Genomic DNA, 27,830 nt, shown 5'->3' on the forward strand with positions numbered 1-27,830 from the left:
ACATACAACGGATTATGTGTTACCTTTTCTTCAGCGCAATCTGTTTAATTGTCAAAACACGTATAAATATTGCAAGGTTATTGAAAAATGGATACACGGGAAACATCAATTAAACTTGTCCTTCGGTAAGCGATCAGCAACAACATCTCAAGACAATAAAAAAGTAATCTAAATGATGTTCCTTATAGCAAAGAAAACATTGTGCAAGGCATATGAATATTGTAACAATCCCAATCACATACACAGACACACATACACATACCTACATACAAATTACTTCCACCCACAAATAATAACGAAATCAATTACAATTTTGTGGTTGAACAAACGCGTGTGTTGCTCTATGCTAAGAATAGCGAAAAGACTATTAATGGATATGTAAATGCTCGACATTCGTAGTACAGCAAATGCATGTAATAAATATAAAGAAAATGAACGTTGTATCTAAACACGATGAACATCAACAACAAACAAAATAAACCCAATAGCAATGTGACGATGATACTAAACACCGAAATAAATGAAAATCAATATCAATTAGTTAAAATATGCAAATCCAGTCCGTTTTAAAATTGAATGTGCAAGTTTTTTACTGATAAATTGTGTAAAATGTGTCGTGTGATGTGTAAAAATTACAATCTAATATCGAAAAACTGACGGAACTGACCGTGAAAGAAAAGGTTGTACAAATGAATGTCTGCCGTGCCATCCTGTTGGTAAGTATACCATCATTAACCTAATTTACGATGTCGTTGTGACTAATTAATTTAAAGTGTTCGTGTGCACTGTAATATAACATGTGAAAAGCAAACACCAATTTTTCATCTACAATTACTGCGTCGAAAAGAAGGGGTGATGTTATTCACGGAAATCCCATTATTTGTATTTGTACCAATTGGTATTTCCAATCGGCCAATAAAAGATTTAATTAACTGGTTAATAAAAGGAAAAAGAATAAACTGATTGCAACTGAAGTAGATTTTGTAAATTTGAATATAACTAAATACGACTGTTATGTTATAACGATTATAGTGGTCATTGTCGTAACAGAAGCGAAAGCATCCATTATCCAAATAGCATAATAATTTGTTCATAGATTTTTGCTTCAAGCCATGGTGGGGCCTACTGTAAACGTTTTAAAGCTATTCTAATAAATTTATTGTCGTTAGATTGCTTAATTGTGCAGAGCTTATGATTTCAATTTGTAATCTTATCAACTTTGTTCAAAAAGTCACTTTTGGCCATTTTTCTATTGTAAGGAAAAAAAAGTCAAAAACTTTCTCTCTCCTCAAGGCGATTCATCGACGATGATTCATTGAACAGGTTTTGAAACAACAACAACACCTTATGCATCAAGCTAGTCCGCATTGCACAGTTTTACTCTTGATTGTCTAGAAGAAAACATCCGGCATCAACTGCTCTCAGTGCGAATGCATTTCCGGTTTTTTGTATTAATAAACGTCTTCAGTCGACGTAAATCTGAATTTTTTCAAAGGCATAAGACATACGCAGACTTATGACATGAGCGTTCCATTTTCACATGGAAAAAACATACCCTTTAATTCCAATGGCTTCCAATGACCCCGCAATGAACCGTTAACAAGACTGGGAGGAATATTTAGCATGAGTAGATGAATACGAGTACATTACACTCACCGGTAAAGAGAATCTAATTGTCTGCAGGGGTACATGCTATTAGTCTGTCATCCTAACTTCTAGGGCGGCTCTCCGGCTCCTCGGGACAACGGGAATTTAAAACAACGGATCGGGCGAGAGTGTACTTTGGGAACAACGCGTGATAATAATCTAAAACCTGCAAAGCAATGCTTCTGGCTCCACCGACCGCCGACCATTCCAGTCTCTTCCAGAGGAGAAAATTCCCGAAGAGCACTTACCGAGCGAGACTGTGCGAACAGTTAGAGGTACGCCGATACCGTAAGCATTAGCTAATAGTGGAAAAAAGCCGTGATGATTCGCCGTTAATTACGTGCAAACTGGCCGAAGCGTGCAGCTTTTCCATTCTACAAGACACCTCCTTCCCCCCTCTCCTAGCGGTCACGGAAAGTCTTTGGTCAATGGACCTGCGTAGCCATTGCTCCCGCGATTGCCGCCGTGGGCTGCTTCTTCAAGGAGCAACAATGCTTTCCGAGGAATCGCTACAAGTAACATCAATGGTGACTCAGGCGAGGAAACTTTTATCTGTGTCTCTCTTACTACCCTCATCTATCAGTTTCTCTCTCTCTCTCTCCCTTATCGCGGAATTGCGTCTGTTTTAATCTCCTTTCAGAAGCAGAAGCAACTTAATCAGGATAGTGAGAACCATGTGTACAATACGAAATGTGCGTAATGCGAGTGGTGAAAAATTATCATAATTGTAAAAGCAATTACGGCCAGAATTGCATCCGATTCATTCTTATCGCTAGGTAATTTTGGCTACATCGGCTGCAGTTGTTTATTTTATTTTTTTTTTAATGTTCATAGTACTAATCGCAAAAATGTGGAGGTGTTATAAAATGCAAGTGATTGGAACATGGTTTCATGGTCATGTGCGATAATGTCTGTTTTTTTAACAAATGCTTTTGCAAATGTGAGGTTTTTTTTTCACGGCAGTCCGGAATCGGATTGCTGTTTGATACTTTCCTGAAAAATGTGCGAAATACTGACTGTACTGGAGGGCAAAACGTGTTAGTCGAAGCACCACCCGAAGCTCAGCACACACTTTTAGATCACCACAATCCGTCCTACATAGCTGTGCCACTCTTGGGTGAACCTGGTGGCATCTGCCCGAGAATCGCGCGAGGGTAGACGGAGGGACCCGACCGGGTTTGGGCTTGGGCCTTGGCACGGAACAGATCAACGGAACTGCGGTGTCCAAGGTGCCTATTTTTTCCACCCTTTACTTGGGTTTTTCCTTCTTCGCTGGCTTCGTTTTCTGTTTCAATATTTTTCCATCTTGTTGTTCGCCTTGTGCCGGCATATTTATGCCGCTTAATTCGGATGAGAGATCTGCCCTGTGCGCGCGCGTGTATGTGTGTTGGTTTTATGCTTCTTTACCTTTCTTCACACGATATTTTTTCCTCTCTTTTGTGCCCCTGCTTTCTCTCCCTGTTTCGAGCGCACATTCTTTCATCCGAGTCGTCTGTGCCTGTTGGCGGGTATTAAAACCAATGCTTCGGCGGCCGAGGAGAGTGTGGTCGAACACTGGTCGGTAACTGTAAAACGGCCCGAAGGGGTAGGAGCGGAGAAGAGGCAAGAAGAAAGTCCACCGAAGAAGTGGGTCATCTTATAAAAAGGCAAGTTCAAGGCAATGCGTCTTTCAGACGTCTAGTGCATTTCGTGCAGAAAGGAGCTACTACGATCATAGGAGCGGAGCAGAGATCCACGAATAGTCCAGTCAGTCGGAGGAAAACAACACACCACACAACAACATAAGGTTTGTTCTCGTTTCCGCCCTTCCGCCCGGCCATGGGGTCTGACCGGATCGTGGGGTCATGTGCGCCGTGTCCGCTAAAGTGGTTTTGATAAATTTGGCTCGCAAAGTGAATGTGTGTACGTGTGGATGTGTATCTGAGTGTGTTTTTTGTGCTACAAAAAAGCGGTTGTTCGGTGGTAGAGAGAAAGTTTTTCGAAAGCATGGACACCGTGGTCTCCGAGGGCTGACGATGCAGTAGAAGATGAAAGATTTAGTTCCAACATGATAAAGTGTTTTCTAGTGGAGGCTTTGTTAAGCAAATCGAAAACCTACAATGTTTAGTCATCATTAAAATCTGGAGACGAGAGTGAAGTAAAGAGTCTACAATATGCAACGGTTCAATTGAATGATATTTATGAAAAATGGTATCGATTACTATCGATGTGCAAAACTGTGTCCTACAATTTATGTTCAACCGTGACTTTATGTTTGTTTCTGTTATTTAAAGAAATCTTCCACAAGTGGAAAAATTGTTAAAACATGACCTTCTACGGAGGGTAAATTCAAAATTCAAATTGCGATGATATGAGTATCTGGTTTGCTGTCGGCTGCGGCCAACACCAGGCTTGGCACTAAAGCCAGAATTGGACTAACCTCGCTGCCATGCGCGAATTGGGAAAGTTGTATACAGTTATGTTTAATTTAGGTTACGAAACGGGAGACCTGATTGGTTTGAATGGAAACGCTAATACGATATCGTGGCTCGTAAGCGGATGCCGATGCACAAATCCCGGCTAAAGTGGGACGCGAAACGGTTCGAAGGATGGAAGGGAGGGCATAGAAAAGGCGGCTTTGAAAACTGCTGGGAACATTCTTCGGCGATCGTTGTTGATCATGCACAATAATAATACACCCATGTGGCCTTTCGTCAATATATGACAATTACGACCACTTCTGTGGCAGAGTGGATTATTCGACATCGTAAGCAAAGCCATACGTACGTGCAAAGACATACGTAGGAACACACGCTCAAAGCGGACGCCGATAATCAGTGGTGGTAACTTTCTCTTCTTCCGAGATGCCAGCAAAGATGCGGAGCGTTTCGGTGTGAAGATTCCGTCCGCTTTTTTGTTGTTTCTCTCCTATTTCATTACCCGCCATATTCTTTCGGTTCACATTTTCTGGTTACCATTCAAATGAACTCAACCTTTGGTTCACTCATTTTCCGGTCCAATTGTGAATTCTTGGGCTTTTCATGCCCCAGTATCACCAAATCATTATCATTCACATCATCATCATCATCATCATCATCATCATCATCATTTTTTCTAGCATGTTGGTCGGGGAAAACCACACAACACATTCGAGCAGTGGGTCAAAGATCCCAGCAGAAACAAGAAATTCGCTCCTTCGTGCACACAAGAAGCAGTCTGGAAAGCGTTGACCTACAAGTAAACTGCATTTACTCAGCCGATAATAGGCTAACCAACACGAATGAATATGGCACCGGTTATCACGCAATCGAGGTCGTGTTCTGTTCCGATTTTGTGTGTCACTTTCAGTCCGTTTCTTTTCGTCATTTCTCCGTAGCATTTGATGTCCTCACGGGGGACACTTTCATTATTCTCAACAGTTTTGCTTTTTCTCCGCCAACTAGACGGTGCAAGAATTTACAGCTTCAGGCATTCCACTTCCATGACGGCGGTATTCGAATGGCATACTTCCGCTGCTATTTCGAATGGCCGTTTCGATGAAACGTGCAACCGCGCGGAGAAAGAGAAAGTTTTGCATATACACGGATGTTATATCACGCATTTCTTTCCGTCATCGATCGTTCCGAAGCGCGTCATAGCGAGTGTGTGTTTTTTGTTTGTCTTTATTTTTTATTTTTGTCAGAGCTGGAATTTAACGTTTCATTGACCTCGACACTCTACCTTTTTGGAGTGAAGTCGAGACCTTCGGAATTTTTTACTATGTTCATGCATAGGTTCGCCGTTTGTTAGCGGAAATTTTGGAATGGTTTCGCTCGTTCAAATAATTCGTTTAAACAAATGCACATACAATTTGACGTAATAAATATTCCACATCCCCGATGATTCGTTGCTTGGGTGTAACGGTTTTCTCCCCCGTCTTTCTTTTTACAGCAACATGACGCATAAAACGGAACGCAGCCTGATCCTACTGGGACTCGTGTTAAGTAACCTTGTGCTTTGCACCTGGGCTTTCCCGCAACAGCATCACCAACACACAGTGACCGAGCAGAGAAAGTTCGCGGAGAAGCCCAACGCCATCAAAAAGGTGGCGCTGGACGACATCGAGGAGATACAGACGAACCAGATACAGGACGGCGGTTTCTCCTGGTCCAACATGCTGGGCCTGCTGATGCAGATGATCTTCAACGGTGGCGGCGGTGGTGGTGGTGGCAACGTGCCGACCAAGTCGGATGACATCGACAACGGCGTGTCGTCGTTCGGCCAGTCGCCATGGGCCAACGTCATTTCGGTGGGGCTGAAGATCATCACCACGCTGCTCGGAGGCGGCGGCGCTGGGGACGGCATCGATAAGGTGGACAACGGTGGATCGCCGATGCAGGTGAGCGAAGCGAACGGGGGTGTCGCGGTACGTGACGGAACTCACAACGGAAATGGTGATGGCATGATTCGTAGCTTTTTTTAGTAAACAAACATGTAAAAATCCTACGCATAACATTGCTAATTGCTCTGTGATATCCTTATTGCAAATTCCATTATTTATCTTTAATGCTTCTAACAGTTAAATCATGCAATCGATATCATGAATCATCAATTAAGCAAATTGCATCGCTCAACTACCTGTCTGAAATCACGTAAGAATGTTTAGATTCACTCTTGAAGTGTTAAGAGTTAACAAGTTTAGCAGTCAATACGAGTTTGTATTACTATTTAAACAGTGAACAAAATCGACTTTGTAAAGAATCTTATTTTATGTTATTGATCTTGTTTTGTATAATGTAGAGTCACTGCTGGTTAATGCTCAAAATATTGAGAACCATAAGCCATAGTAATTTTAGTTGTTATATTTTGTCTTTCAAATTTTATTTGTTTATCTTAAAAAGTAATTTTTTAAAACTCTTTTCATAAAAAGAAAAAAATAAAACGATTAACAAAACAAGTACACATTTAAAAAAAGTCAAATATTTGATTTTGTTACGATACCGGTAAACATTTTATTTAGCAGTTTTAACAATAAATTGGCCAAATTGGCATTGGCACTTGAAGAATGTATTGTACGATCAGATCTACATCACAAAACTGTTGTGTGTGGTTTGCCAAACAATAGCGGAAGCAATGGTCATTTTAGAAACTATCTAAAACCTTTTTATACAAATGGTATTTTGCCATCAATTTGGGTCCACTCCATTACGGATTTGCATATATTTTCGATTGGAAATTGATAACATTATGAATTGTTGTATAAGCTTGGCAGTGTGGTGTGAACATTTTATTTTTGCAGTGAATTTATTAAAATCAAGGGCATTGTGAGATTAGTTCTTAGGACAGAAATAATATGGAATAAGATCATACTTATGGAATGGTACTTGAATCCTTCTGCTGTACGATTCAACTATCGCTCTTAAAAATAGTAGAACCGGAACAAGTAAAATCGCGCATTTTTAAACAATTTTAAAAGTACCACTAGGTCAAGTTATTTATACAGTTGTTAACTTGGTTTTTAAAAATTTAACATAAAATGTTTTAGATAAGAAGATTTTCCATAAATATTCCGCATGTTGTGCCTCTTGTTTTCGACATGGTAACAGTTTGCCTAAAGCGTAGAAATCGCTGCAAGGAAGTGGGGCCTCCTAAATCATCCACACCCACTAGCTTACCCACATTTACACCAGCACCTAACTGTAACAGACAGTCTTTCTGTAAGCGTAGTTTAATTTTAAATTATTCCCTCTAAACATTTAGAACGTTCTAGCTGCCGTATTCACAGCCATGTTTGGTGCCAAAGACCCCGACCAAGTTAATACGATGGCAAAACAGGCCGGTGAGGTACGTATTTGTACATTATGTCGTGTCTAGTTTGTTTCGTCGTGTCGTGTCTAGTTTGTCTAACTTACTTCTGGGATATTCCATCAACTCTCTTGTTCTTTGTAAAAATATATCTTTTTCCAACTGCTTGTACAAAATATCCTCCGAATTAAAATGGGACACATGTTTATTTTTCCGCCGTAACGCCAACAAGTGTAAATCGAACATAAATCCGCGCACTAATCTCAATTCGAGCTTTGACAAATGAATTTAAAATAAGTTTGTAGAATTTTTCCATTAGTGTCTATAGTTATATCATCGGTACGATTCTTAAGCCACTCGATTTAAAGGAGTTTTTAAATGTGATTTCGTTTCCAAAGATCATTTCAATTTTACTTGCGAGATATCTTTTGTGTGTGACGTTTTAAAAAATTGGTTTGAAATTCATTAAATACACTCAATTTCGTTTAGTGTGAAAAATTTGACACAGACAAATTGAACATTGTCAAATGTTGCTTTACTCACAACATACGGAACTCATGTCAGAACTCAGATATGTTATTCTTTTCCTTTTGCAATCAATAAGTTGCCTTCATAAAAATCACCCAACCTTACAAAATGTGTGCCAATGAGTGCGTGTGTGTTTGTTTACCCAGCTGCAACATCACAAGTATACCAGACAAATACAATGTATCATTCCAGTTCATTAACATTGTCGTGAACCTGCTCGATGCCCTGAAGACGTCGTTCTCTCACCGTTCTCTGACTGCCCGGAGCCTGGGAAAGAAAGATGTGATCAGCGACGCAACCGTTGCCAGCCTGGCCATGATGAAGGGCTACGTTCGCGGCACCAACCAGCCCGAAGATCGCTGCATGCAGAAGTTTCTTTGTGAGGCAAACAGCGACTGCATGAGCGCGATCGGTGGTTCCAGCATTTTCTGCCAGCTTGGATCGTAAGTGCACCTAATTCATGGCAACCACTAGAAACCCTTTGGTGACTAACGTCTCTCTCATTCACTCTCGCTTGCTCTCTCTCTTCCAGCTATGCCACCAGCTTTATTCTTGAACGGCAAACGGGCAAGGCGTTTGACATCTTCTACGAAGCTGGACGAAACGGACGCTTCGGAGTGGATTGCCGACAGCTTTATCTGGAGTGTAACGAAGTTTAAGGCGTTAAATAATGCCCTCCCAACAGAGGATCGAAAGAGGGCGAGGAACAAATAGCAACTTTACCGTCCGTACCCATTTCTTTAGACCTTTCCATTGGCGTACGGATACCCTGTCCGGGACCGTATGCTGCAACTGAGCAACAACGATTAGAACCGATGGTCGTGTCTCTATGATACCGCATTCCCTGCACAAATGCATGAGATGCCTGTGCCATCGAGATAGACCAACCACTAGCTTTTACATTTATTTATGGTCTCTAGCAGTAATCTCATGTTTTTGTGGCCTTATTATTTAAATCATATTTATATGTCTTATTTATTTATTTTGCCGGTTTCCACAACTAACTATTTTTAATTTCTCAACCGACAATCTGCTGCTGCCTTCGGCAATCAGAAGGTGACGCAACTTGAGCAAAAATTGAAAGGCTGTAGTGAATACTAAGGAAAGATAAACGAAATATCAATTCAAGCTAAGAGCAGCCACCAACGGGTGATTTACGATGCAATGTTTATTCCTAATTCAAGAATGCATTCCAATTTCTCACAAACACTTTTCATCTATTAGCCAATTTTGTGGCCATTTCCCCTATCGCAATGCAATATTCTAGGCAGGAAAATAAGAAAAAAACCCGCAATTATAAGCACAGATGCAACACGACAATTGGAATGTACAATTTTGAGATAAGGAGTGGTACTATTTATTGCAAAATAAACCGAATCAGTAGTATCTACATGGGTTGTGTTAGGTTTTGTTACGATTCAATCAAATGTATCCGAAATAAAGTAATTTTATATGCACCTTTTTTGCAAATTCATTTGGCAGGAATTATTCGGTTTTTTTCCAAAACCTATATAACGGAAGTGTGGCACTGACCAGAGAACTTGTACGAAATACGTTGATAACTTCTTTAACATATATCTCTCCCGGTAATCAAATTGTTTTATTTTGGAAATAATGAAATGTTTTCTAAAACTCCGCATCTTAACTCTAATGTTTATGAGCACTCGTACTCTTCGAAACTTATTCCTATTTCGATTCGGGGTGATTTATAGAAAAACTAATGTTTTTGTTATTGGATCTTCAGTCTATTTTTTTCGTTTCTTGAAAATACTACACGTTCAAAAATGAAAAAAATTAAAAAAGTTAAAAATCCTATTTGATAGATTTCTATTTGTTTCTGTATTTCTGTTTGGTATCTTTTTTCTTGAAAGTTCTGAGAGGTTTTCAGATATATTTCTGGAGATTGTATGGAAGGATAAAACCTTAGAATCTGGACAGTTTCGTATCAAAGATGGTAACGATAATGGTTACTAGCGTACCAACTTTACTGGTTTGTTAAGTTAATCACGTTCATTTCGTTTGGAAAAAATTAACTCTGTAAAAAATGGCTTATGTACTACCGGCTATGGAAACCATTAAAGTTAGTATATGAAGGCACATTATGTACACTTACCTGTGACAAGTGAGGAGCCTCTTCACTCATACTCATCCAACTTTCTCACAAATCTACGTCGAGCAATTTTTAGAATCGCGTTTAAAAATATCCATTCTAATTGAAACAGGCGACACCGTGCCATTGCGTCATTTTTGTTTTCTTTTTTTGTCAAAAATAGGGTCAGACGCCGTGAACACTAGAGTAGACACGCGTTTCACGCACTATGGCCACGGCCTAGTCGGTAACATTAATTTTATTATTGTTTTTTATTCCTTTTAGTTGAACAAACATACATTTCGGCAATGTAATTGAGTCGAGCACAAGAAACTCTGAGCACCACGGTGTATTAGGCCAAATACGTGCGTACTACCGGCTATGGAAACCAAGGTTGTTTCAAGGTTTCATTTATCAAAATGAAATTTTAGTGTAGCCATTTTTTAATGTTTTTCGTATAGATTTCATAGATGTCTACTAAACTACACATCTCTTTCCTACACATATTTAGTGTGAATTATTTTTTTAAGCTTCACTACTAACGCCATATGGATGACGCTGCACCGTGCCGATCCCATAGTGCCGGCTTACAAATAAACCAACACTCGTCTACTTTGATGGACCGACCCGAGTGCGATTGGAACGAGGCGACCGAAAAATCTTGGCGCGATCGCAAACCTAGATCGAATGAGCCGATCAGTCCAATATAGTTTCTCGTTGGAGTCGGTAACATAAATGGCCCCGCTGGTGGTTTCTATCCTCCCGGGCTCCCCCTCATAGCGCCCCTTCCATCCGAAGGATTGGTAGCTGAGGGAGTTTCGGTGTACTATCCGATCGGAACGTTTAGCAAAACTCGTCCAAACCGCGAAAGTGTAGTGAGAAACGAAAGTAAATCACGGTGTCAAAGGTGTTAAGTTCGTATAAGGCAAACACATAACTGGCGAAAAAGTCCTTCTTAACCAGTGTCACCCGGATTTGGTAGAGTGTTTTAATTTCGTGCAAACTAGCGAGTCGCACCGCAAGCAAGTGAGACAGCCAGACAGTCGTCAGTGCTCTGTCCGTCGGGTAGTGTCTTTCCAACGGTGCCAAAAATATCGCCTATGAATTCATCCAACGGTCTGACAGGGATGAATGAGAATCCTCCCAAGCCGATGGCCACAGCGGCCACAACAGGTGTAAGTGCCGCAGGTGCTACGGCTTCACCACCACCACCAGCACCACCGGTAGTCGCCAGCGGCGGTGTCAGCGGCGTGGAGGACGGGGCCGCGGCCGAAGGAACCGGAGCTAACAATCAACCGAAACGAACACCACGGCGACCGGGAAAAGTGCAGCCGGAGCGTCCGAAGCGCGTCTTCTACTGCCTGACGGATAAGAATCCGTTGCGAGTTGTGTGCACCAAAGTGGTCGAGTGGAAGTACGTCTTGCCATGAGCGTCTTGCCATCGCGGTTTGCTTCCTTTGAATGTGTACAGTTCTCGTAGCGTGTTTTCCTTTCGTGTGTTGCTTTTGGGGATCGGGGATACTTACAAATGCGCTAATGACGCGCGAAATAAGTCACGAATGCGCGCGCTCGTTTGTGTTTGTGTGTGTATCTTTAGTGATTCGTGTTTTTTGCGGTTAAAGGAGAAGCACATGGTCTATTTATTTACATTTTGGCGATAGGTGAACCAATGAATAAAGCAGATACGGAAGAAAAATTCACAAATGTAAATATTATGTCAATCAACTCTTGTGATCGCGTTAAGGAAAACCTTTTCCTTATATTCTTACCAGTTTTTCTTCATTTCACGTCTACTTAGCCTACGATGAAATAAAAACATTCAATTGATATAAATTTTCGTATATCTCTTTTTACATACGTGCCATTGGAGAGTATTTGGTAAATTTAATGTTTATTTTAAAAACGCTGCACCATGCTCATGAAAATACCTTGGCGGAGGCGCCTGGTCGTTTATACTGTCATAAATTGATACCGATTGCGGTGAGATGATGTCGTATTGATAAGTGAAGGTTGAACGAAAACAAATCTCTTGATGGTCTTAAAATCCTGTACGTACCTGATAACATCTTGTGCTTAAAAGGGACCATGTTGTGTTTTCTCAAAAATGGAACGTTCCAAACTAAACATAAAGGGTAATAATATAGTATTTATTTCAAATGTTCTTTATTAACCGTCATGTCTGCCCATTAAGGGCTTGCTGGATGTTTCCTTCTACGTCCATAAATACTCAGTGCTTCGCCAAAGGGAAGCGTTCGGTCTCAGTTAGGAATACTCCTGCGCTCGTGGAACGAACTTCAACAGCAAGCCGAGTTTCAAACATCACGATTGTACAAGACTCTCAGAAGGGGATTAATAATATTTTTATAATAATACTAGTATCCTATTAAGGTTTTTAAATTCCGATTTTCTTAGCAATAGCTTTAAATTTTGTTGTGCGAAACAGAAGCTTTCAAAACTTTAAAAAAAATTTAAAGTGTAATTTTGTTGTTGTTCTTGGATTATGACATATATGTCATAAAATTTCAACATTATATTTTCTTAAATCTGTGAAAAAACGTTAATTTAGGTAAACTATTATTATTACTATTATTATTTCTCTATTCCTGGACTGCTTTTGTGCATTATACGATATACGGTTTAACTGAGTATTTAATTGAATTTGAATGGTGGCCCTTACTCACTTTATTTTTTTCTAAGCTAAGCTTTTTTTCTGAACTAAAACTAGAGCATAAAATCAACGAATTTAAGTTTTTTTAGTTCAGTACCTTCACTCCTGCATCATTTTTCAAATTTAAAAATGATTAGATGAAGTAGTATTTGAACCATTATCAGCTTATCAACTTTTTCCCAATACAGTGTGCTTATAACAACTTTTACTTCATTCCATAAAAGAAAGTAAACAGCAATAACAATTACTTGAACGACACAGCTTCCTTCATCCCCTTAGGCGTGCATGAAATTTTACATTTAGAATATAAAAAAAACTAATCATATTCTGTAGATCTCTTTATCTAAATTATCCCAACCGTTGGGCGAGTTAAGAGCCATCTTAACATATAGCGATAACGGTAAAACCCATTTAGACCTCCCTAATGTACCTATTTTTTAAATGGGAAATTAAATTAACCGTTGCTTCATGATTATTTTTACATTCCAGGCCATTTGAATATTTGATATTGCTAACGATATTTGCCAACTGTGTTGCACTGGCAACTTATACTCCATTTCCAAATGGCGACTCAAACGCTACCAATGCTATGTTGGAAAAGGTAGAGCATGTATTTCTTGTCATATTTACACTGGAATGTGTGATAAAGGTGATTGCTAATGGATTTATTATGCATCCCGGAGCCTACCTTCGGAGTCGATGGAATATGTTGGATTTCACAATAGTTTTAATTGGGTATGTGTTCAACTTAGCATCATCTTTTAAACATTACCATCTTATAGTATTTTTTTTTGCGATATTTCTTTCGCGGTGCAGCATGATCAGTACGACGCTGTCCAGCATTATGAAGGACGGATTCGATGTGAAGGCTCTTCGCGCATTCAGAGTTTTACGTCCTTTGCGATTGGTTTCGGGAGTTCCGAGTATGTTTACTTCTAAACAAAATCTCTGTTCTACAACAGTTTAATTCCTTTCTTTTTATTTGCATAATACTCAGGCTTACAGGTGGTTCTCAATTCTATCCTCCGGGCCATGGTCCCACTGTTACACATCGCACTCCTGGTACTGTTTGTGATCATTATCTACGCCATCGTTGGCCTCGAATTGTTTTCAGGAAAAATGCATAAAACATGCTTCCACAACATTACTGGTAAAAGATACATTTTTGAAGTCAATTTATTGAACTTGAAACGCTTACGTTGGTAACCTTCTAATCAATTGCCAGGAGACATGATGGAAGACCCAACACCATGCGGGGAAGGTGGCTATCAATGTAACACTGTTGGTCCACAATGGGTCTGCCGTTACTACTGGGAAGGGCCAAACTTTGGTATCACCAACTTTGATAATTTTGGCCTTTCGATGCTTACCGTGTTTCAATGCATTACGCTGGAAGGATGGACGGATATGTTGTATTACGTAAGTTTGTTTCCCTTGCTGCTTTTAATTCCATTGTTCAATTTACACTAGCAAAACTGAACCACACCGTTGATTGTACAGTTAGAAGATCTAAATTATAATTCGTTACGCACTGTGGAGTAGGCATAGCATACATAGTCACTAAAACAGATCAAATTTACTACAATTAGTATTTCATGAAAAATTGATCTATTTGTTGCAACTCTTGCAACCTCTTGGGCAGATATCGGATTCAAAACAATAATAAGTCAGCGATTTCTTCTAACTCGCAGAAATGCGGCCGGTTAAAAAAAACTTTCGCTTTATTGATCCGTTTTGAGCCAATAGTGAAGCCCTCTTCCCTCTTGGCTCCTATTTATGTCCTTTCTCCTCTGGTTCTCACGCGCCCGGCCGACGATCGCTAGCCGACCACGGTCATTCCTCCTTATCAGCTGATCGGGCAAAGATCTTTTTTATGTTCCGACAAGTGGCTTGCAAAGTCTAGATTGATTGTTATTTCTTCGTTTTGACTTCAATGTATATTAGCGAATATATCTTTAGTCACACACGAAATAATCGCTTCCCACTGCAATTCATCTATTTACATATTAGCAGGGAAATTCCCTCTTCAATCCACGTAAGTCACGAAATTAATGCGTCAAAAAATCCGTTTAACCCCTCGGCTGCTCGAAATATCGTTCTAAAAACGTCCTACGCGCGGAACAAACGTCCTACTTTTTTGTATGGAGGTGAAACAAATGCAGCACGTTTTCGAGCATTCGTTCTATTTCGTCCTACTTCCTATACAAAACTGCTCGATGTTTGTTTCATTTTAGGACGTTTTTAGGACGACTGCTCGGAATCGCCTAGCGGGAACACATGTCCTAACGAGAATCGACATGGAATTGGATTGCGCTTCTGTAACAACACTCATTCGTTCGTTTTGGTGACCAAGAAACTGTTCAATGTAGAACAACCAATTGCCTATCAAAGTGTTATGATTAATTATGTTTAGTGTTTTTCGGAAACGTTGGTTTAATAATAATATGTTTAGAGAAAAATAGGTCTCATTTAATACAAAGATTTCATCTTCAGAAATCGTGTTTTTTACATGACTTTCAATTCTTTATTTTCATTTCTTCATTATTTTCAATTCTTCAATCGATCAAATCGACTAAACAAAATTCAGAATTATACAAAAAAAAATGCAGACAATGCGCACACATTCATTCATGCCTTTCTCATAAATGCAATCAAGAATAAAATGCTTACATATTTTTCCACCGACACCGACAGATTGAAGACGCCATGGGCAGCAATTGGCAATGGATTTACTTCGTCTCCATGGTCATCCTGGGAGCGTTCTTTGTAATGAATCTTATTCTCGGTGTGCTAAGCGGTGAGTTTTCCAAGGAGCGCACGAAGGCAAAAAGCCGGGGAGATTTCCAGAAGCTTCGCGAGAAGCAACGCATCGAGGAAGACCTTAAGGGCTACCTGGACTGGATCACGCAAGCAGAGGATATTGAAGCGTATCAGGATCCCCCATCGACGGGGAAACTGATGCCGGACGCGATGCTGAAGGCGGTCGGCACCGTCGACGGGTCCGAATGTGTAGGTATTGGCATTATTCCTAACTCCGACTCCGCCGAAGCCAAAGCTAGCCCCGACAAGGGTTTGGACTACATGCAGTCACGCTCGGAGTCGTGGTACAATCGGCGGGTGAGAGCCTGGGACCGGTTGAACCGTAAGATGCGTCGCTCCTGTCGCAAGGCGGTTAAGTCCCAAGCGTTCTACTGGTTGATAATCATTCTGGTGTTTCTCAACACTGGCGTGCTGGCCACGGAGCATTACCACCAACCGCAGTGGTTGGATGATTTCCAAGGTAAGCCGCGTGCATAAGAACTCTCCGCAAGCCTGTAACCGGTGGTCTCGTGGAAGACCGCGAAAAAGTTCGATTTAAAAGAAAGCTGTATGTTACTGTTCTAGATGTAGTGGTATTATAGTAGAGCACCTGTGCACCGAGTTCATCACCATCATGGGATGGTAACATTTGGTATTCTTCCTGCAAACTGAGCTCTGTCGTATCGCAACCGATCGTTTGCTCGATTGCTTGTCCTGTTGACACGTGACACAAGCTCCACCATTATATTTTTGAGGGACTAGATGGTTCCTCTAAAAAGTCGGGAACGGGAAGCGGAAGCGGACAAACGGGAGGCACTTCACACACAATAGCACGCACGCAAGCAAGCTCGAAGGCACGCATGTAAGCAAGCACGGAATGTAAGCTAGCTTGTACGAACGAAAGCTTGTACCGCTTTGGCAAGGTTCTCTTAATGTTCAATGGCACTACAATGTGACCAACGGTTCAAAATGGAAGTCAGAATGTCTACCGAACTACCGAAAATATTGAACGGGACCCTGAGGCAGAACAAATCGCATAGAAACAAGAAAATTTGTTCCTGGACCCGATCCGGTACTTTTGTCCTCCATATAGTGCTCCATTGAGCATTAGAAGAGTAGAACCTTACCATAACCGCTACTGTGCTTCGTTTTTTATCACACTAACTTCCTCAGATTCGTCATCATAGCAGGCTTAGAAAAACGTGAGCTCGTTCGAAATGCGTTTTTATTCACTCCCGTTGCTCCTTGCTCCAAGTTAGTGGGATGACCGATTATTTACCTCCTATATATCGTATGCCCCTCTGGTTGTGTGTCCTGTCATCAATGTGTGCGTGTGTGTGTATGTTTGTGTACACAGGTTTCGATCGGTAAATAATTTCCTGATCCAATGCTTCCATTTCAGAGTACACCAACATGTTCTTTGTGGCCCTCTTTTCGCTGGAAATGTTCCTCAAAATGTACAGTCTGGGCTTGCAGGGATACTTCGTGTCGCTGTTCAATCGATTCGATTGCTTCGTGGTCATCGGCAGCGTGATCGAGGTGTTGCTGACCAACACACAAATGATGCCTCCATTGGGTATCTCTGTGCTGCGTTGTGTTCGCTTGTTGCGCGTCTTCAAAGTCACAAAGTACGCACATCATCCGGTATAATCTTGTGCATCTCTTTTCTGCAACATTCATACAGGCTGCATAATGACTCGATTTGAATATCTTAAACTTTTATGATCCCTTCCCACGAGTTAGACCAAAAAGGTTGTAGTATCATAGAGAATATTGTAACTGCCAATTGTAATAATATATTACAATATATGTTACAAATATTGTAACTAAACAAAATATCTGAAATTTCATGATCACGGTGATTAGATACTGATTCACCAAAGACGACCGTGGCGGAACTATTACCTTTGATAAAGATTTCAATTCTGTATTGCAGAGTTGATGATTATTCTATTTTGATTATAAATGACGGATTTTCAAATTTCTTATGTCAATACAGGTGAACGTCGATTATCCGGGGGTGTCGGGACCGGGAGGTCCCCGGATAATCGAATTCCACGGATAATCGAACATATACGTAAAATACGTTAATACCTGGTTTGAGTCTCGGCTAGTTCACTTTTAACCAGTTCCAGTTAGTTGATTAATCATAAAAAATGTTTGAATTATTTTTCAATGGTAATTTTTATTGCTATTTTGATCCAACAAATTTTATTTGACACATTATTGCTAAAACATTTTGTGAACAAACCTGCCCGGTTGACAGAAATTTAAATTGTTGCTGGTACTATGTAGTTCCAGCAAGAGTCCCAGCAATCTGCCATGGAAAAACTTGCTGTAACTACATGAAAGCTGCAAAAAATTTGAATTTTTGTCAACCGGGTGATATTCATGGAAATATTTCAACCAGGTTGTGCAGTTGTCAGTTACAAGACACCCGGATAATCTGGTCGCGGATAATCGACGTCCGACTGTATTTCGAATTCGTAGGAATATTTGTTCGTCAACAGCAAGAAAATAATATGTTTCGTATGAAGTCATTTAAACAACTGTGTAGTATGAAGTCATTTAATTTTACATAAGCAATTAGAAGAAAAGCTGAAGTATAATAAAACTTTGAATTTGAATTGGAAAATAACAAATATACAAAACAGAATCCATTGAACATTAGAAGCAAATTGCGGTCCAGTTTTGAACGGTTTGCAATTTTATGTTTTGGAATATCTCGAATACAACTGGTTCTTTCTTAGAATTTAAAACTACATGCAAAAGTGTTTTTCCTTTTTTGTAACGCACCAGATCAGTTAAAAACAAACAAAAAAGAAAACTCTTTCATCAAAAGAAGAAAAAAAAAATTTCTAGGATGAAAAGCCTCAAATATTACCTTCGCTAAAACATATTCTCTTTTATCTATAGATACTGGCAGTCTTTGTCAAATCTCGTAGCGTCGCTGTTAAATTCCATACAATCGATTGCCTCCCTGTTGCTTCTGCTCTTTCTGTTCATCGTGATATTTGCTCTCCTGGGAATGCAAGTATTCGGTGGACGGTTTATTTTCAACTCCATGGACAACAAACCACGGTCCAATTTTGATAGTTTTGTGCAGAGTCTTCTCACTGTGTTTCAGGTGCGTTTTGTTGCTCTCGTTTGTGCCTATTTTGCTTTCTAGGGAGCTATAGTAAGAACATAGTAACGCAATTTTTTTATTTACAGATACTTACCGGCGAAGATTGGGTAATGTAGTACCTCATTTGAAGTTAAATGAAGCGTAATAATATAATATTTTACCTCTTTTAGAACGCTGTTATGTATGATGGAATTCAAGCATACGGTGGAGTCGCCTCGTTTGGAATTTTAGCGAGCATTTATTTTATTATTTTGTTCATTTGTGGTAACTGTATCCTTTTCACAAGATATCATAATTTTACGAAAGATTAAAACTTTTCTGGACAAATAACTGACCTAAATAATAACGTCTTACTAGTCAACTAACTCTTGGCATCCCCCATATTGAATGACCGAATGATTTTTAAACGGGCTGTAGCTGTGGATATCCGTCCGACAGAAGTTCCTTAACGCACAATACGCATTACAGACATACTGCTAAATGTGTTCTTAGCCATTGCGGTCGACAACCTGGCTGATGCCGAATCGCTTACTGCCGTCGAGAAAGAGGATGATGCCGACACGGAGTTGGAAAATTTGGCCGATAAACCGGACAGCGAAGCGGCTAACGAAGACAACGAGAATGAAGAGGAGATTTCGTCAGAGGACGACGGCGGCCAGGCAACCAACGACGAGGATGTTGAAGACAGGCGAGCTCACAGTCCTTGGTTGAACAAATTCGATGAACAAAACGTGGAAAAGACTAGTAAAAAGTTCGGGAAATTAGGGGTCTTTTCAAATGGGGCTTTTTGTACAAGATCTAATAGTTTTCGGCTGATAGTACTGTTCTGTGCACCCATAACTGACTCGAAGGATTGCACGACCCTCTCGGATGGAATTCAATCTATTTCCAGTTAAAGTTCCGCTATGGGTGTATGGTTCCGATTTAGTTCAATTGATAAATGTGACCCTAAGGATAGCGTTGCATGATTGGATCGAGTACAATGCCCAACCGTCTGTAAATTGCAACAATTTGATTACTAATCGTTCGTTGTGGTTCAATGTGTTTTGCTTTCCAGTACTTTTGCCGCGAAATCTGCCACCAAAGCAAAGAACACTAAAACTGCATCAGCCGCGTTTGAAGAGACGAAAAAAACGCGCATCAGTAGAGTAGTGATCCAAGGTATTCGATTGTTTGTATTATTTTGCAAATCTTAAATACATTCCAGGTTGCTATCCAGCTATGGGTCTATATGTTCCGCTTATGGTACATTCGTTTTTCCTGCTTTCGTGTAAAACATGTCCAACCTCTTATGATACTGAAATTCCCTATTACTGAACCATGTTTAGCTATTTCAGGAAAAAGTTCTAGAAATTTATGTTTTGAATTTGGTTGCATACCATTGTTATCTCAAACGGTTCAACCGTTACGCTTATCGCAAACCTTCAACCCTACGGGTCAGTTTTTATAATAAGCATTCGCTAATGTGATTCTAAGTTATTCCGTCAAATAATGCTTATGCACGTGTTTGGTGGTATTCCATTTTGCTGTTGTGAGTTGATAAACAACTGTTTGTTTAAAACATTATTTTTGTAAAGAAGTTGTTTTTTGGAGTATTTATTAGAAAATTCTGCTAGCAAAGAGGGAAACACGTAATGAGAATTTTTCTTTCAAATTTAAACTTTGTTTTCGACATTAAAATTGCACGTGTAATAAACTTTATTGTAGAAAATATTACTGGACAAGCAATGGAATGGACAAACATTCCATAAATAGCTTTATTCTAGCATACTTGTTATCATCACACAATTTTTAATGCGAAGTATACATACACTTTCAAACGAACCAAAAAAAATAGCAACATTTAACTTTTTATTTTAATAAATAATATCCTTCATAATATTCATAGCTCAACCAACTGCGCTTCCCCGACGCTTGTCTCGTATTGGCTTGAAAGTGAAGAAATATCGTGAACCCCCGAAGAATGCGCTTTTCATATGTCCAATTACTAACAGGTGAATCTATCACAACTATTTTGGAATTAATTCCAGTGTGCAATACAAACATAACTAACAGCGCTGTGTAATTGTTAGTGTAACTCTTGTTTTAATCTGCACCAGTGCGTCTGTTCGTATCAGTATTAAAGCACAAATTAGAACGAACTTTGAATGAGCTGTAATATAAACTTCCAAAATGTGCTCATATCCTCATTCAAATCATTAATATGTTTCCCCATCACGTGGCGTTTGGTTTGTGAAGTACACAATCCTACTGCATTTTTAATACATTTTTAATCTAATCTGAAATTCTATAGATATTGCTCGCATAGTGTTGCTTTGCGTGTGATTACCGTTATATCCTTTATTTAATGTCATTATAGTGCTCCATCTGCTGTTTAGCCCATCAATGATCGTCTTATTATCGTTGTATGTTTTCCCCAACTTTCTAGAGCCATACGAATCTATCGAAATACCAAACGATCGCGCTTCCGTCCACACGACATACGCCAAACGATTGTCCGAGGCTGTCGTATCCAGTAGTCCCATACCTATATCGGATGAAAAGTCACTTTTTCTTCTGAAGCCTACAAACAGGTTGTTAAATGAATTTTTTGGTTTTCGCAAATTTAATGCTTAGCTTAAATGAAGACGAATTTAAAAGGGGTTTGTTAAAGTAGCTTTCTAAAATTACTAAGATTTTTGGCGAAGAATGCTGATATGATTCGTCTACTCTTGTGATATTTGAAATTCTTGTTCTGCATATGATAGACACCATGACCGAGCGGCATAACTGGCTATAGTTTTGAATGTAAAACTCTTAGCTGAAATAATGAACATGTTTCTAGAAACTCTACTAAAAAAAAATCAAAATGAGGTGCGGTCTAACGAATCCACAAAAATGTTGTTGGATGTGTTAGAATGTTCATAGCAAACAGAAATCTCGCTACAAAACTGTTGTTAAACTCAAACGACAAACCTATTAAATTAGTTTACTGTTAAAATTTTATTTTTTATTTTTGTAAATTGCATGTGCTCGATTAAAAAAACAAACAAAATGTTATGAAACAGTTTTATTTCATCATTATTGGACAAAGAAAACTGAATATTGAATATTGTGAAATGTTGCTCGCATATATGGCCTTCGTAGAACTAACATCTTCATAATTCGCAATTATCCTTCGAATACCGTTTGTCCAGAAATTAAAGCGTTCAACTTCCAACATTTCAACAGATTCCGCAAGTTCTGTCACTGGCTCTGCAACCATACCGTGTTCGGAAACATTATCCTGCTATGCATTATGCTGTCCTCGGTAATGCTGGCCGCCGAAGACCCGTTGAACGCAAATTCGGAACGAAATCAAATTCTTAACCAATTTGACTACTTCTTCACCGCCGTTTTCGCCATCGAGCTCGTGCTGAAGGTGATCGCTTACGGATTTATTCTTCACAAGGGAGCTTTCTGTCGGTCGGCGTTTAATTTGCTCGATCTGCTGGTAGTTAGCGTCTCACTGGTATCGATGCTGTTCAGGTGAGCTTTCATTCATTTCCTACTAGAATCATTCAAAAGCATGTAACTGCAACGTTTGATTGCATTGTCAGCTCCGGTACCATATCGGTGGTGAAGATTCTTCGAGTTCTTCGGGTTCTACGGCCGCTCAGAGCGATCAATAGAGCAAAAGGACTGAAGGTAAGCTACCTATCAAATGTGTCTTTTCACGATGTACAAATTAAAATGATGGTATGCATTCTTTCTTGTATTTAGCACGTGGTGCAATGCGTCATTGTAGCAGTCAAAACCATCGGAAACATTGTATTGGTTACATTTTTACTGCAATTCATGTTTGCTGTGATCGGTGTGCAATTGTTTAAGGCAAGTAGAATGTTTTAATGCAACACACTCTGAATAAACACTTTCAAATGCTTTCCTTCTTGCAGGGTAAATTCTTCTCCTGTTCCGATCGGTCGAAATACGAAGAGTCCGATTGTCAGTTAGTATTGCCGTTCTTTTCACTATACTTTCAAAGTGGATACAATCACCACAAATCTTATCCATTTTGTTTTAAACTATTTAGTGGAACCTACTTGGTGTTCGAGGATGGAAACGTGGACAAACCGGTATCCAAAGAAAGAGAATGGTCCAACAATCGGTTTCATTTCGATGATGTACAGAAAGCAATGCTCACACTTTTTACCGTGTCCACCTTCGAAGGCTGGCCGTCGTAAGTATTAAAACGATTCGAAGTGATCCGCTATTTCCTGTGTGTTCCGTTTCCATTCTCTCTGCAGCCTGCTGTATGTGTCCATCGATTCGCATACGGAAAATTTTGGCCCAATATACAACTATCGGCCGCTGGTGGCGACGTACTACATCATCTACATCATCGTGATCGCCTTCTTCATGGTCAACATCTTCGTTGGTTTCGTCATCGTGACGTTCCAGAACGAGGGCGAACAGGAGTATAAAAACTGCGACCTGGACAAGAACCAACGCAACTGCATAGAGTTTGCGTTGAAGGCAAAGCCGGTGCGCCGGTACATCCCGAATGATGATCGGATACAGTACCAGGTGTGGTGGTTCGTCACCTCGCAGCTGTTTGAGTACACGATCTTCATACTGATCATGATGAACACGATCACGCTGTCTATGAAGTTCTATCGCCAACCGCAGCCATACACGGAGTGGCTTGACGTGCTGAATCTGGTTTTCACCGCTGTGTTTGCACTGGAGTTTGTATTCAAACTTGCCGCCTTTCGATTTCAGGTAAATACTCTTTCTCCAACCAACAATCTCTCGATAGAATTCATCGAGATAGAGTTCATTTTAAAGATATTTCTACTCAATTGTGTAATTAGAACTACTTTGGCGATGCTTGGAACGTCTTTGATTTCATCATTGTACTGGGAAGTTTTATCGATATCGTTTACTCTGAAGTGACCACCAGCAGCGGCACAAAGGTAAGAATATTATTTCCGAGCCATCAACCAAATTCTACGAGTATTCTTCACTACCAGGGAGCGTCGACGATTATTTCGATCAATTTCTTCCGACTATTTCGCGTCATGCGGCTCATCAAGCTGTTAGCACGTGGCGAAGGCATCCGCACGCTTCTGTGGACATTCATTAAATCCTTTCAGGCCCTTCCCTATGTTGCCTTGCTGATCGTGATGCTGTTCTTCATCTATGCCGTAATAGGAATGCAGGTAAGTGTACGCCCAACGTTGTGCTCTCCAGCCCACCAAGTCTTTTACTGATGAATGACATTTCACGATGTAACCGTTCCCTCCTATTCCGAATGATCCTAGGTTTTTGGTCGTATTGCGTTGGACGACGAAACGGCGATACACAGGAACAATAATTTCCAAACCTTTCCTCAGGCTATTTTGGTTTTGTTTAGGTCAGCGACTGGTATGTTTTGTTTTTATATCTTCTTACCAATCTATACTAGTTTGTTTCTTCATTTGCATCATTTATTTTAAAACAAGTGTTACATGTAGATTCCCCCTGGGTAGATCATTATTGCATTGTAAAAATTTACACTTTAGTTGCACTCATAACATCTGAGAATTTTTTTAATTGCTTTCTTTACTGAATTGAATTAAATTCTTTTTATAGTATTTAGTCTTTAGACCTTTTCTGTGAATAAGTAGTTATTTCCAATTATTTTTCTTCTTTCACTATCTACCATTTACTCCTGTTACAGTCAATTGGTAGATCTAGTTTTTCTGTTCCTGGTTATTATGGTTATGTTTATCAGTCTGTCCTTTTCTGATTGGCCAAAAGAGAAGTGAACGAGCTAAAGCTATCAAAATCTCAATTTCGTAACCGATTGAATATCTGGTTCACAGTAACTTTCTTTGCATTTTAATGAATTTTTCGCGAGAACAGCCTTAAAAGATGTTAAAGTCAAACGTTTGTGAGTCTCCAGCGCGTTTTTATCTTACAAATCAATCTTCCGACTTTTTATTCATTCGAACAATCAACTGGCATGTCCTTTTAGGTAGGGCACAGTTTTCATAAACTTTCACTAACATTCTATGGCTTTCGATATTGGTTCTTTTCCTTCACATCATAGTATGGAAGCAGAACCTTCTTTTCAAAAACACCCGTTTGTTGAATTATAGAAGATGCCATTTATAGTTGGACCAAATAAAGCCAATGTTTGCGATTAAAATATTTAAAAAAAGCTATGGTATTTGATATCGAAACCACACGAACTTATGCATACGAAAAATATTGGAATTTTAACAAAAACCTTTTTGTTGATGTAAGATACATATTAAAGTGCTGTAGATTTTGCTTAAAAATACTCTCTATTTTGACTTTTGGTTTCATCTTTTCTAAAAGTTTTGCATTCCATTTTGACAGACACCTCAATTATCAAAGAAGATTGCATTTCCGTTCTGACACCATTAATACCTAAATGTGAACAGTACGAACCGACTTTCAAGAGTTTTAAATATGTTTAACGTATTTATAATATTAAAACAAAGCACATCTTTGTGTTTGGAGTGCTGTTTTAGAAGCAATCCTTTATGGTCTTCAATTGATGTATTTTCGATAGGTGAAGCCTGGCAAGACATTATGTTGGACTGCTCCGCGCGTGCAGAAGTTCGGTGTGATGAAGAGTCCGATGAAAAAAACCCTATGGAAGGCTGCGGGTCAAACTTCGCTTTCCCGTACTTCATCTCGTTCTACGTGCTCTGCTCGTTCCTGATCATCAACCTGTTCGTGGCCGTCATCATGGACAACTTCGACTATCTGACGCGTGACTGGTCGATCCTGGGTCCGCACCATCTGGACGAGTTCGTGCGCCTCTGGAGCGAGTACGATCCGGACGCGAAGGGGCGCATCAAGCACCTGGACGTGGTGACGCTGCTGCGCAAGATATCGCCCCCACTCGGTTTCGGCAAGCTATGTCCGCACCGGGTGGCCTGCAAACGGCTGGTGTCGATGAACATGCCACTCAACAGTGACGGAACAGTGCTGTTCAACGCGACCCTGTTCGCGGTGGTGCGCACCTCGCTGAAGATCAAAACCGAGGGCAACATCGACGACGCCAACATCGAGCTACGGCACATCATCAAGCAGATCTGGAAGCGCACGAGCAACAAGTTACTCGATCAGGTCGTACCGCCGCCTGGCGTAGACGACGAGGTGACGGTGGGCAAGTTCTACGCCACCTACCTCATCCAGGACTACTTCCGGCGGTTCAAAAAGCGAAAAACAGTGGATCGTAATTCCGAGCCATCCTCGCACATGACGCTGTTGGCAGGATTGAGGATATTGCACAAGCGAGGGCCCAAAATCAAACGTAAAATTTCGGGCACCCTGCATGAGAGTGCTTCAACGAATAACCCCGAACCATCGCACAGGGTATGTTTAATTTATAAAAATGTTAGAGAAAACGTTTATTCATGCAAAATTTTACAAATGTGTTGCAGTGCACTTTCTCATTACGACAAAATTTTTCATCAAATAGGAAAAAAATAGGTCGACAAGAAAAACAGATTAAATCCCAGCACACATTAAGCTTTATGAACAACTGATATTATACATCAAAAAATGAACAATTAATATTTTTTTATCATAAAAGTTACTATTGTTTGCTATAACATTTTTGGATTTTTTTTTTGCAAATTGTTATTATCATAAAATATCTCGAAGAAAGTTACCAGTGTAACTTTTACCATAAAAATGTTGATTCTCAATGTTTGAATCTAGTGCACAACTGCTAACATTGATTATTGTTAACAATTGTAGATAACCAATTGATTTGATGAATTTTTATTGCTATTTGTGCCGTACAATGGATTATGTTCACAGTCTCATTTTGTTGTGGTTTCAAAATATACATATAGACCATCTGACCCAACGAACTTCGCCTCATCCCATATTAACACTTTGTCCGCACAACTCACGGCGTCACAACGCTTTACGACAGGCGCGTTTGCACCATCATCCCAAGACATCTTCATGATTGGCTTAGCCGATTTTGGGTGTGAGCGTTACAAACAAATAAATATTCATTTTTTTATAATTTTTTTTATAGAAAAACGCCTTTTATTCGAATCTTCTGATTTTCGGGCTTGTTCTTGAGAATTTTCAAATCTTTCATTTTTCTAAAACCTGTTGGGATAAGTCCAGTCGTTTTCTAGTTTTCGTTATAGAATATAGAATTCATACTGTATCCAAAACATCTACTTCTCATATTCATTATATATACAATGTTTAAATTTTATGTGATGAATTGATTCACGTGAAAGCTTGTTTTATTATTCGTACAACAATAACATGAAGCAATCGATGGAATTGCGATGGTTTAGTCGACCGAAACTAATTAGATAAATTTCGAAAGCAACACTTTTTTAATCTGCAACATTTTAAACAATAGTTACCCTTTCTTATGAAGGGTATTGTGTTTTGCTACATGAAAATAACAAATAACATTTCTTTTTTTAATTCGATCTTATCCCATCTTTCAACAGAGAAATCATAACCTTTTTGGAATATCTTGGCCTACTTCAGCCGCGCTAAAGAAGCGTTACTTTGCCAATGGTAAATATGGTGCTTTGTGGCTTATTGCACTAGTGAATAACACCTTTCTCTTATCTCTTCGTTCTTCGTTCTATAGAATCCGTTGTTCGCTCTACTCGACCGGAAAATCGTCCGGTTCGACCTCCTCGCACCTACGCCACCCTCAACAAAGGCTTCAGAGACGTCAACAAGGCGATACTGTACGGTTTCCGGTCGATGCATGATCACAATCCGTTAAAGGGCAAGGACGATGGAGATACTGGCAACGAGGGCTCGTTGAAGCCTCTATGCTTTGGCGAAATCTATTCAAAGCAAACGAGCCGCGTAGTAAATGCCAAAGAAAGTGACGCTTAATGTTTAAATTGACAATATTTTAAACTAAGCTTGTGGTGTGTGGTTTGAAAGTGTGATATGCGTGTGTTGTTTGGAATTAGTTTTGACCTGCAGTTTGCAGTAAGAAATAAACAACGTGACTACATACATTTACCCGTTTGTTCTGTATACTTTCGAACTCTGTTTAAATGGTGCATATCACAACAAAATCTCTTAACACTAATTATGCTAGATTCCATCTTTTTAACACTAACTTATGCTAGTAAATGTGCATACCAAATCGTACCAGCTGCGCCTAATTTGATGCAACTATTTTTGGCGTTTTATAGCTTTGCATCTTATGATGAACCGAGTCGTTCCCC

At 39.8% G+C, this 27,830-nt stretch overlaps 2 protein-coding genes across 2 annotated transcripts; both read left to right on the forward strand.

The window, feature by feature from the left end:
* Positions 1-693: 693 nt before the first annotated feature.
* LOC131293636 (uncharacterized) lies at positions 694-8,597 on the forward strand. Its single transcript, XM_058321712.1, has 6 exons — positions 694-716; positions 3,237-3,293; positions 5,557-6,004; positions 7,366-7,449; positions 8,131-8,381; positions 8,471-8,597. The coding sequence occupies exons 1-6, from the start codon at positions 694-696 to the stop codon at positions 8,595-8,597; spliced, it is 990 nt and encodes a 329-aa protein (XP_058177695.1).
* A 2,557-nt stretch (positions 8,598-11,154) lies between these two features.
* Positions 11,155-27,489, forward strand: LOC131293637 (muscle calcium channel subunit alpha-1-like). The gene is made up of 25 exons (XM_058321713.1): positions 11,155-11,441; positions 13,185-13,430; positions 13,512-13,618; positions 13,693-13,845; positions 13,921-14,114; positions 15,390-15,975; positions 16,897-17,122; positions 18,411-18,621; positions 18,708-18,728; positions 18,792-18,891; positions 19,090-19,372; positions 19,679-19,782; positions 21,050-21,194; positions 21,832-22,128; positions 22,200-22,287; positions 22,363-22,470; positions 22,536-22,588; positions 22,673-22,819; positions 22,887-23,361; positions 23,454-23,555; positions 23,613-23,801; positions 23,904-24,006; positions 25,163-25,974; positions 27,087-27,156; positions 27,233-27,489. The coding sequence occupies exons 1-25, from the start codon at positions 11,155-11,157 to the stop codon at positions 27,487-27,489; spliced, it is 5,364 nt and encodes a 1,787-aa protein (XP_058177696.1).
* Positions 27,490-27,830: the final 341 nt, after the last annotated feature.

This window comes from Anopheles ziemanni, chromosome 2, assembly GCF_943734765.1.
Source record: "Anopheles ziemanni chromosome 2, idAnoZiCoDA_A2_x.2, whole genome shotgun sequence".
In the NCBI taxonomy this organism is placed as follows: Eukaryota; Metazoa; Arthropoda; class Insecta; order Diptera; family Culicidae; genus Anopheles; species Anopheles ziemanni.